This window comes from Phascolarctos cinereus, unplaced genomic scaffold, assembly GCF_003287225.1.
Source record: "Phascolarctos cinereus isolate Bilbo 61053 unplaced genomic scaffold, phaCin_HiC Scaffold_4;HRSCAF=312, whole genome shotgun sequence".
NCBI lineage: Eukaryota > Metazoa > Chordata > Mammalia > Diprotodontia > Phascolarctidae > Phascolarctos > Phascolarctos cinereus.
The window spans coordinates 170,333,184-170,345,220 of record NW_027555847.1 but is presented as its reverse complement, the minus strand read 5'-3'; the positions used below and the strand labels follow the sequence as shown (position 1 = coordinate 170,345,220).

The window sequence follows — 12,037 nt, the reverse complement described above, 5'->3', positions numbered from 1 at the left end:
GTTCCTACTGCAGGTGCCCGAGAGGCAGGTGGATTACCGAACGCAGCTCCAGCATTCCAGCTTCTCCCAGGGCCGTGTGGAGAGCAGCACTCATCTGAAGGTGCAGTATAACGGTCGCCTGCCCTTCGTGGCTGGCCTTCAGTGGAAGGACATGTCTCGAGGTCTTCAGTGGAAATGGGAAGGTGAGCAATTGCAGGATAACCCCAGTCTCTTGGGGTAACATTTGATGTCCCTGGAGAACTGGCATGAGGGGGCTCCCTCTGAGACATCTTCCCTATAGAGACCTAAACAGGGCCCAATATATGACCCATAGAAGGGTGGAATTAATGTCATAATTGGATGGCTTCTTGGGTTCCAACATAGTCCCAGATGCTAGAGGGGGATATATAGAACTGTATGACATGGTTCTTGACCCCTAGGGGCTTTCATTCTAGTTGGGTGAAGGGAATGGTAGAGGAACAAGGCTATAGGAGTTACAGGTGTGTGCAAGGAAGGCAGGAGTGTGCTGATAAATGTTTAACAACAACACCCACAGCAAACTTTAAAGTTAAATTTGCATCATTAGCATTCTCCCCATCACTTCCTCAAGTCTAGACAGTCAACAGAACAATAAATCAAACCCTGATTTGTGACATTTGCCAATTTTTTAGATGAAAATGCTCACACTAAGAGTTTAACAATTCGCTTTTGATGGTCAGACTGGTTCCAGTATACCACTGAAGAAGATGGATATAGATGTGAGCTAAAAAGTTGGCCGAGATTACTGTAGGCCTTGTTAATGTGGCATAAGTGGCTGAATGGCTGACCTTGGAGTCAGAAATTTGGGTCCAAGTCCTTAGCCACATGCTAACTCTATGAATCATGGGCAAGTAAGTTGTTTTCTCAGTGCTTCTGGTTGCCCTCTAGGCCTTTAAGTGGTACAGTGGATATAGTGCTGAGCCTAGAGTCAGGAAGACTCATCTTCCTGAGTTCAAATCTGGCCTCAGACACTTATTAGCTGTGTGATCCTGGACAAGTCATTTAACCCTGCTTACCTCAGTTTCCTTCTCTGGAAAATGAGCTGGAGAAGGAGATGGCAAGCCATTCCAGTCTCTTTGCCAAGAAAACCTCAAATGGGGTCACGAAGTTGGACATGACTGAAAAACAACTTAACGATTCCTTAAAGGGAGGAATTATTTTTTGCCTTTCTTTGTGTAACTAACACTTAGCATGGTTTCTAGCTGTGGTAAGCCTCACTGTGTAGGGAGACTCTAGAACTGGAAAAAAAAGGGCCAAGTCAGAGAAGGCAGAACCCTTTTTTTCATTCAAATCCCCATTTGTTCTGGAGATAACTTTATAGGAGCCAGCCAAAACAAATATTCCAGTAGATCTGTGATCTCATTGATGTGGACCCTCTCTCTAATGGTGCACAACCCAGCCTATCCATTCCTGCTCATTTTGTTGGACTCTTGTCTGCCTTTTTCTCATAAATTTGCCGCGGTGGGTCTGTTCAACAATCCGGGGGCCTTCCTCAATTTCTCTTGACATTACACTGGTGCACATAAGTTATCCATTGCTCCCTCCTGCCCACCATCTCCTCCGCAGCCTCCTCATCAACCCACCAACCCTCACCAATTTTGTTACAGCAAAAATTGTTGTTTTCCTTTTCTTTCCTTGTCCCTTCTCCCTCTCCAAGTGTAGAACCATAAACCATGACCAAATCAACTCCGCCATAGTTTCTGGATGGGATGTGTCAATCTACTCCTCTTTGGTCCCACTCACCATCCTTATAACTTTACAAATGAAAATACTCTTCCCTGGCCATCATTTCCTTATGTGTGCTATCTCCCTTATCAGAATATGAGCTTGAACATCACGAATTTGGGAATTTGTTTTTCCTTGACTATGCATATTTGTTACAAGAGTTTTGTTTTTCTTTTCTTTTTCTGATGGAGGGGTAAGAGCAGAAGGGAGAGAAAATAGATTTGTGTTAAGCTAAAAAAATTAAATTTTAAAAAGCTTGCTAAAAAAGGCAAGCTTTTTGAGAGCAAGGGCTGTCTTTCCTTTTGTATTTGTATCTCCAGCACTTAACACAATGCTTGGTACATAGTAAGTGGTTAATAAATAATCTTTCATTCATTCATTTAATCAGTTATTTTCTTTCAATACATGACCAAGTCATCTTTTTTTCCCACTCATACATTGCTTTGATGTTATCCTTTATTCCAGTTCTTTGTAATCCCCTGTTTGGAACATGTTGCAGCCAACTCATACCCATCCATCACTGTCTGGATTATAATCACTTTCACTTTTTCAGAGACTCTAATATTCCATGACTCACAATCACTTAACAACACTGATAGAATATTGGTATTAGACTACTGTTATCAGATTATTTTGAAAGTTAACTCCTATGGCTTCATGTACCTGCCCCTTGTCTTGCTTAGGTTTCCAGCTTCAGCAGAAAGTAGAATTTGGATGTAGTAACACCACCACCAATAATAATAATAATAATAATAATGATAACAAAAAGTAATATTTATATAATTCTTTGTGTTTTACAAAGCATTATATATATATATGTTATCTCATTTGATCCTCATAATAACTCTGTGAACTAGATACTATTATTACTCCCATTTTACATATGAGTAGACTGAGGCAGCCACTTATCTAGGGTCACCCAACTAATAAGTATCTAGGGCAGAATTTGAACTCAGATCTTCCTTGATTCCAAGTTAATTCCACTTGATTCTAGTACTCTATCCACTGCACCACCTAGATGTGTTTGGGGCCTGGGTAGCTTCTCTGTCTTTCTTTCTATTTCCTTGACAAAAGGAACTCAATATTTATAGAAGGGTCTGGCCCCATGGCTTCCATTCTTCCTTTCTTTCCCTTCCTCTTCTCTCTCCCCACCCCCAAACAGGTACATTGAACTTGGATACCCCATGGTTGCTGTTGTCCCTGGCTCATCGACTGCACCAACCTCACCGTGCTACGTACCAGGCCACTTGGGAGCTGACAACAGGGAAGGCCCTGTCCATCAAGAACCTGGTGGTGGAGCTGTCATGCAAAGACAAAATTCGGGACAAAGAAGGGAAGATCCATATTTACACACCAACCACCACCTACCTCAGGGTGAGTCCAAGGGCATCTGTTTGGTGGTTAGATGCATCGTAAGCACTCAAGAAATACCTACATACCTAGGCAATTAAGCTATGTATTCTATATGTTTAGGAAAACCTATTGAATTAAGATATCTAGAGAGAGGATTTACACACACATATGTATGTATGTATGTATGTACGTATGGGTGTATTTCTGCTTTGCTCAGCAAGCCAGAGTCCTCGGACATATATCCCTCCTTATTCAGCTGGTCTCTGGTCCTTGTCAGTTACCTGCAACCTGGTCCTGGGAGGCCAGACTCAGTCCAGTTCAGGGTCCCTTTTGCATCATCAATTAACGTGTGTTTGTGTATGTGTGTGTGTGTGTGTGTGTGTGTGTGTGTGTGTGTGTGTGATCAAGAGTGAAAAAAAAAATCCCCCTGACTCATCACAATATCTCCCTTGAAGAGGCCTCTCATCCTCCCTCCCTTTGCTTGCTTGAAGCTCTTCTGCTGCAGTCTATCCCAAGCTGCAGTTGGGTTTTGGTGATAGGAAGAGGAAAACTTTAGGACTGCTATTTGCATTCTTTGGTTGGTTTTTCCCTCTTCTTTAAGTTATAGAGCTAGGATTCGAACTAGCTCCAACACTCTAGACCTGATGATCTTTAAGTCTCTTATAAGATTTTTTCAATTGTATGTTCTGTAAAGTGTCTCTAAAGGAGAGTAGGCATCTCCCATGTGGTGTGGTTTGAGGAATTCCAAGTGGAGTTGTGGGTAAGTGTGGGCCTTAAAGTCAGGGAAACACAAGTTCAAATCTTGCCTCAGATGCTTGTTAGTTGTGTGGCTCTGGGCAAGTCACTTCTGTCAGTCTCAGTTTCCTCATCTGTAAAATGGGGATAATAATAGCACCTACATCCCAGGCTTGTTGTGAGGGGAAAAACTGAGATAATATTTGTGAAATTCTTTGCAAACCTTAAAGGACTATACGTGTACTCACAATTAACACTTTTTTCTACGGACCCATTCCCATGAGATTTCCATGATTAGAGTTTTCTTTGGAACTTTCTAGAAGGTTTTTTGGTCTTCCAGTCTTCTATACAAATGAAAATACTCTTGGGAAGGGTAATACTTTCAGCCTTTATTGAGTAACGTGTTGGGGAATATTACGGGGGTCAACTCAGAGCAAGGTCTAGCTCAGAGCAAGGATAGGACATGGGCTAGTCAGAGGGAAAAGTGGGATAAAAATGAAAAGATAGAAAAGGTTCTAATCTTCATCTGCTTTGCAATTTTGCCTCAGGTTAGCCTTGTCTTTTTCTCTAGTTTAAGGGGAAGTTTGGCACTTTAGCAAATCTGGCTTTGGCTTCGTGTTGACTTGGGACCAATGGGTTTTTTCTCCTTGGCCCTTTGTTTCTAGCTCCTTGATAATGTGAGCTGGATTGGCTTTCTTTACCCATCACTCCCAGTGCTAGAGGAGATAAGTAGCCTTTTCCCAGTTGGGCTCTGAAAGCTGGTGCCATTCTTCTCTACAAAGAAACCAACACACTTGCCTCATTTACAGGCATCCACATCGATTACTTGGGACCAGAGTGTTCTCCGAAGCCAAGGTGAGCTGGTGACCACCTGGAGTCCCCTGGTTCAGATTAAGGTTCACCTGGAAAATCGCCGGGACAAGAAGCTATTCCATTGTTGGCTAAAGGGTCCCAGGCAGGGACTGAACCTGACTTCTGCATACAGACACACAGAGCAGGTGAGAAAACGGCCCCCCAATTTTATTTATGGGCTTTGGCTGGAAGTGCCCTGTCCTTCTGTAGGGTCAGTCCCTGAAATCAGAAGCATCACAGACACTTCTGATGCCCAATAATTCTGCCATCTGGAGATATGACACCCAGCTGCTTTGTTCCAGATGCCCAGAGTTCTTGGTGTGGTCATTGTGCACAGGCCTCTCTTGCTTAATGCCCTGCAACCTGGTCCTGGGAGGCCAGACTCAGTCCAGTTCAGGGACTCTGGTTTGGCAGCATCAATCAACCAAGCAAGCATTTATTAAATGCTTATTCTGTACCATGTTAAATGCTGAGGATACAAAGAAAGATAGAAACAGTCCCTACTCTCAAGGACTTTGCACTGTAATAGGGGAAACAGTATGTAAATAATTAAGTATATGCAAGATGCCCACACATACATATGTACAACAGTCTCTGCTCTTAAAGGGCTTACAATGAAATAGGGATACAACATGTAAATAAGTAGGTATATGCTACATACATACATGCATAGTCCCTCCTTTGGGGACCTTTGCATTGTAATGGAGGAGACAACATGTAAACAATTAAGTATATACAAAAGCCACACTTTTATGTATACATACACATGTACATGTGTACGTGCATGTGTACACATGTGTATGTAGGCCCTCCTTTGGAAACCTTGCATTGTAATGGAGGAGACAACATGCAAACAATTAAATATATACAAAATTCGTGCATGTATACATACATATGTACATGTATACAGGCATGTGCACACATATGTATGTAGTCCCTCCTTTGGAAACCTTGCATTGTAATGGTAGAGACAGCATGTAAATAATTAAGTATATACAAGAGTCATGCATGCATGTATACACGCATGCACATATGTACACACACACACACAGAGTCCCTCCTTTGGAGACCTTGAATTGTAATGGCAGAGATAGCATGTAAATAATTAGTTATCTACACAAGTCATACATATATGTACACAAATATACACATACATATAAACATTTGAAAGTCATAGAATGGGGGTAGCTGTTTTTCTATGTGGGATCCTCAAGGGTTTAAAACACAATTAGCTCCTGAATTATTTGACCCTTGCTTCCCTTCAGAACAGGCTGGATTTGTGACTCTTTCTCTCCTCATTCTTAAATCCTTGGCTTTGTATTTCCCATTGCAGCCCAGAAAGACCACTGTGTTAATAATGGCCCTGTGGACTGATCCCAAAAGCCAGCCCATTGGACTGCACCTGGAGGGCCAGCTGGAGGAGCTGAAGAGAGAGAGCCTACTATATCAGAAACGAGGAACCCTCCAGCTCAGGTCTATACACTTCCCTCAGCCAGCCCCGATTTCCCTTCCAAACGTGTCCTCCCCTCAGGAAGTGTCTGGGTAACAAAATCAAGGAAACCTGACTTGGTTTCCTGAAAAGAAATCTTCTCACTGAGGGAGTAGCTTTTTCAAGAATGCAGAATGGAGTTGTGTGGAGGGTCCGGGGGCAGCAGCTCATCTGGGGCTCAGGAATCTACTTGCAGGGCAGACACCAACCCACTGAACATATGTTTGCAGTCCATCAATCAGTCAGTATGCATTTATTAAATGTTTACTATGTGCCTAGTGATTCTAAGCCTGGGAATACAAAGAAAATAAGAAACAGTTCTTGGCTTTAAGGAACTCACAACCCACAGTTAAGTAGAGACAACATGCAGATAACTATGAATATATGAGATGTCTATGTCTCTGTCTATGCCTATGCCTATGCCTATGCCTAAGCCTATGTCTGTGTCTATGTCTGTGTCTGTGTCTGTGTCTGTGTCTATGCCTATGTCTCTGTCTGTGTCTATGTCTATGTCTATGTCTATGTCTATGTCTATGTCTATGTCTGTATAGTATAAATGGGAGGTCATTTCCAAGGAAAGGCACCAGCAGTGGACAGTAGGGATAGGGGAAAAGGCCTCTTGCAGAAGGTGGGATTTGAGCTGAAGGAAACCAGAGAAGCCAAAGGCAGAGGTGAGGAGGGGAGAGCATTCTAAGCAAAGGAGACAGTTCACAAAAAGACACAGAGTCTGGAAATGAGGTCATCTGTGTGAGGAACAAGCAAGAATGTCACTTGCTGGATTATAGAATATATGGAAGGTAGTAAAGTGTGCAGAACACTCCCTCGCCCACCATCAGGCTGTCTTGCTGCTCGCACCAATGTGGCAGAATCCCAGGTTCCCTCTGAGTCATAGACCAGTTTGAATGCATCTCAGAGGCTGCTCTTGGGGACTGAGGCCTCCTCTGAGACATGGAGCAAAAAGTTGAGAGAGTTTGTTTCTGAATCTTTTTGGTGGCTTTGACCTGGTGCATGGAATCTGTGTCTTCTCTGCTGTATGAGTGTGTTTTGATTGGACCTGTGTAGACTGTAGACAAGTAATTTTCTCTCCTTGAGGACCCTGTTTACTAACTGCATGACCTTGGGCAAGTCAATTAACTTCCCTTCACCTCAGTTTTGTTGTGTGAAATAAGGGGATTATTATTACTATATATAATTATTATTATTATTATTATTATGAAATTAGATGGCTTAAGAAGTCGCTTTCAGCTAGGTGGTTCGAGGCCAAGTGTATTGGACATGGAGTCAGGAAGACCTGAGTTCATATCCTGACTCGGGCACTTAATAACTATGTGACTCTGGACAATAGTCAATCAATGAACATTTATTAAACACCTACTATGTGCCAAGCAGTAGAGATATAAATATAAATTTTACAGAAAGACAGCTTCTCCCCTTAAGGAGCCTAATGGAAGCTGCTTAACTTCTCTCTGTCACAATTTCTTCATGTGTAAAATGAGTATAACAGCACCTACCTCCCAAGGTTGTTGTCAGGAACAAATGATATAACATATGCAAAGCATTTTGCAGACCTTAAAGCAATATGTAAATGCTAGATATTATTGTTATTATTATTGTTATCATCATCATCATCTATGAATCCATGATCTGTAAAATGAGTGGGTTGGAATAGATGATACTAAAGTTCTGGCTTCAAATCCCACCTCTGACTCTAAACCTATGTGACCTTGGACAAGTCACTTAACGTCTTTGGGCCTCAGTTTCCCTATATGTAAAATAGTACCTATCTCCGAGGTTGCTATTAGGATCAAATGAGATAACATATACACATCACCCTGTAGACTTGAAAGCATTATATAAATGCTAGTTATTGTTATTGCTGTTATTATTATCATCTATGAACTATGATCTGTAAAATGAAGAGGCTGGTCTAGATGACTAAGCTCCTAGGTTCAAATTCTGCTCCTGACACTACCCATGTGACCTTAGACAAGTCACTTCTTTGTGCCTCAGTTTTCTTAACTGTAAAGTGAACTATATGTAAAATGAAATGTAAAATGGAATAGATGATTTTAAGAACCCTTCCAGCTTTAAAACTACGATTGTATTATTATGACCCTATGATCCTTTCCAGCCCCAACTGCTCCTAAACGGTTTGAATACAAAGAGAGAACTTGGAATGGGGTCTGTGGTAACTCTAAGCTAGTCTGTGGCAGCAGCCCAGAACTTTGTTTCTTGTTTTCCTCTGTGGTGCTTTTAATAACTTCGTATTTTAAAAAATCCTCCCCCCACAACTGCTCAATTCTAGGCATCCCTTAAAATTGCCCATCCCTCAGAGCCTCCTCCTGCAGGAGACATTTACTGTGGACAAAAGCCAGAAGCACTACATGTTGGAGACCAAAGTCTTGGTGAATGGGCTGAAGGAATGCCTGCAGACCCTGACCCTGGGCTACCAGGCTGACCGCCCCTATGTGAGTGGGCCAAGGAGACTGGGCTGGAGCAGGGGAGGATGGGATAGCTGAGGCGGGGAGCTGAGTAAGCCAATAAATGCACTGATGCGTGTACGTTCCTTATAGATCTGCGTTACTTTGAATCATCCATACAACAACAAGGTCATTCCCAAGAGCGTAGAGACGTGCTTGTTGATAAAGATTCGACAAAGCGTAAGTGAGATCCTTGACAGGGCCCTGGGATGGGGTGCGGGCAGGGGAGAGAAACTCTTTGATATTGAAACCTGTGCCAACCATGACTCAAAGGTTCTGGCATTTGGGCTTGCCCCAGAATTCTCACTGAGGAGGGAAGGTGAGGAAGGTTTGTCTTTTCAAAGAAGCGAAGGAGACAGGATACTTTCTGGTGAAAAAAAATTCAGTTAATATTCCTTAAACAGAGATTTCATTATACTACATCCCTATTAAGATCCCATAATACTCTCTTTTTGCTGGCCAGACTGGGTCTAAACTTACGGTGGTGCTGGAAAAGAGGCTGGGGACCTGGATCTGAATCTTGGTCCTACCATTTATTAGCTATGTAACCATGGCATGTTCTTGGGTCTTTTTCTGGGCCTCAGTTTTCTTTTCTGCAAAATGAAGGCAGTGGAATAAATGATATCTGAGGTCCCTTCTAGATTTAAGGGCAGTGACTCTGGAATCAGAGGGCCTGGATTGAAATCCTGCCTCTAATGAGCACTACTACCTTATATGCCTGTAGGTAGGTCACTTGTCCACCCTGGGTCTTAGTTCCTCATTGACTGACTCTTTGTGATCCCATCTGGGGTTTTCTTGGCAAAGATACTAGAGTGGTTTGCCATTTCCTTCTCCAGCTCATTTTACAGATGAGGAAACTGAGGCAAATAGGGTTAAATGACTTGCCCAGGGTCACACAGCTAATATCTGAGGCCAGATTTGAACTCAGATCTTCCTGACTTTAGGCCTGAGTTCTAGGTGCCTGCAAGGACAGTGGAAAGAGTCGGGGGGGGTTGTTTGTTTGGGGTTTTTTTGGAGTCAGAGGCCCTGGGTTCACATTTTATTCTGACACTTATTACCTATGGGACCTTGGACAAGTAATGCTTCTCTGGGCCTCAGTTTCTTTATTTGCAAAATGAGGGGGTTAGACTAGAAATAGCTTTCAAGCTCTAGATTTATGAGCCTATAATTCGCCCCTATGCATGTGTGTGTGTGTGTGTGTGTGTGTGTGTGTGTGTAAAACAGAGAATCATCACTTTGTCATGAAAAGCTGCATTCAAATTCTGATTTTGACACATACTGGCAATTTACTTAACCTCTCAGAGCTCTAGGCTGCTGTCTTCAAGGCTATCAAGTTGCAGAGAACATGCTGACTTGCACTGATAAAGTTCTTTGCCATACATACGCGTGTGTGCATATATATATACACATATGTGCACATCTATGTGCACATATATGTACCCACTTGCCCACGCATAAACATATGTTCACATACAGCTTATATAACTACTTGTTCAGTATCCATTTGGAAAAGAATGGTTTGTAACAGCATTCATATCTTACTTCTATACCCAGGGTAACCAGGAGGTTGAGGCTGCTTTGAAAGTTAACCAGAAGGATATTCTACATGTGAAGGGAAGACACCATAACAGGTCTATAGAAGGAGATTTCCGTCATGACGTGAACTTGGATTTGAACCATTCAACTCAGGTATCCAAGGTTATGTGACTCCCTCCTGGCTCTGGCCTCACCTCAAAGTCTCTCAGCTTTCTCTCCCCAGAGGAATGAAAGTCACTGGATGTGTTTTTTCCTCAGCTGAGGATCCCTCAGGCACTGGGCCTTCATGGTGAGATCTTCTTCAGGCAGCATCCGGCAGGAGAGTTTGACTGTGGTGTAACCCTGCAAGCTGCTGTCAACCAGAAGGTCACATCTCAGGTGGGGAAGCTGACCTATCCCTTACTCTGGTTGTGGAAAAGAAGGGTGGGTCTGTTTTATTCTGGGTTTCCAAGTTCCTTTCTGAAGGGAGGGGTCTTAGGTGATGAATCTGTTTTCTCCGGTAAATAGGCCAAACAGAAAAGACCAGATCTTCTGCTATCCAAGCAGGTCTAAGTGAATGTATAGGCTTATTGGGAGAGGGAGCTTGTGATAGGCAGGAGGAGGCAAGGTTGAAAAATGATAGAATTTGGCAATTCTAGATTTATTCTTTCAGCTTTTCACAAGTCCCTCAAACATTATCTTCTGAACCATTTTCTGTGTGCTGTGGAGATGGTGGGTTGTATGGGTTAAAGGCCTGGAATTTCTTTTCCTCTGGGTTTTTGTGATTCTGTTCCCTCTTGGTTTTCCTAACAGGTTTTTTTTTTTAGTCTTTTCTACCACACCCCCTAACTGTAGATGTCTCCCAAAGGTCTGTCCTGGAGCCTCTTCTCTCTACGCTTTCTCAAAGTGTCAACCCACACATTTTATTGATGAGGTGACTCAGAACCAAGTAGGTTGTCACTTGAATTGAATTTCTTCTATCCTGTACTTGTAAATCACTAGCTCCCTTTGGGGCATTTCAATCAGCAAAACAATAACTAACGTCTTGATTTACTGTAGCATAAGCCAATTTCTGAGGTAGAAAACCTGACATTGATAAATTTAACAATCATCTCATAGAAGCCAGTACAAGCTGGCTTTAACACACTGCTGCTTCCCCAATTACCTTGATTATATTTTGCATATACTTTTACGTATACGTGTTGTCTCCTCTATTAGACTGTAAGCTCCTGGAGGGCAGAGGCTGCCTCATTCCTGTCTCTATATCCCAAGTGTCTGGCACACAGCATGTGTTTGATAAATGCTTTTTGATTGGTTAATCTTGAATGGCAGAAGGTTCCTGGTGTTGGCCTGAATTAAGTTTTGGGTGAACTTTCTGCCCTGAACCTCCAACACAAAGACCTCTCTGGCTCCTAAGAGTCTTTGATTTTTCTTCCTCTCTCCTCTCATCCCTGCAGTTCTTGCTTCAGCTGAATGGATCCAAGTCTCACATTGGGTTTTTCTCCCAACTTAGGCATCCTGCCAGGGTGACACTTCCTCCAAATTTCCAGGTACTGTATCATCTGTGAAATTCCAAGTAGCCTCCCTGGGAAAGTGTTTCACATGTGATCTGGAGAGCTGGGGGATGAGGACGCAATCAAGGAGGTTCTATTTTTAAAATGCTGCTCTTGGGGGGGGGGTGAGGAACCCAAGGGAGATCTGAAACAAAAACAGGCTCTACCAGGTTTTCTGTATTTTAACCTCTCAGAAATGGTCAAGGTGTTTTGGTTCTTTATAGGATGAAGGAGCTCAAACTCCCTCTTCATGTCTCCTCTCCCTTTGAAATACAGGAAGAAAATGTCCCAAGGGGCAGTGATTTGTACGATAGTGA

General features: G+C 42.7%; 1 protein-coding gene across 1 annotated transcript in view; it reads left to right on the top strand.

Annotated features, from left to right (window-relative positions):
• LOC110198340 (uncharacterized) overlaps positions 1-12,037 on the top strand; it is a 174,901-nt gene that overhangs the window by 62,661 nt on the left and 100,203 nt on the right. The window contains 9 exon segments of the mRNA XM_078151725.1: positions 2-182; positions 2,906-3,117; positions 4,641-4,829; positions 6,017-6,156; positions 8,478-8,640; positions 8,746-8,832; positions 10,207-10,341; positions 10,447-10,566; positions 11,625-11,717. Coding sequence (XP_078007851.1) covers positions 2-182; positions 2,906-3,117; positions 4,641-4,829; positions 6,017-6,156; positions 8,478-8,640; positions 8,746-8,832; positions 10,207-10,341; positions 10,447-10,566; positions 11,625-11,717 — 1,320 coding nt within the window.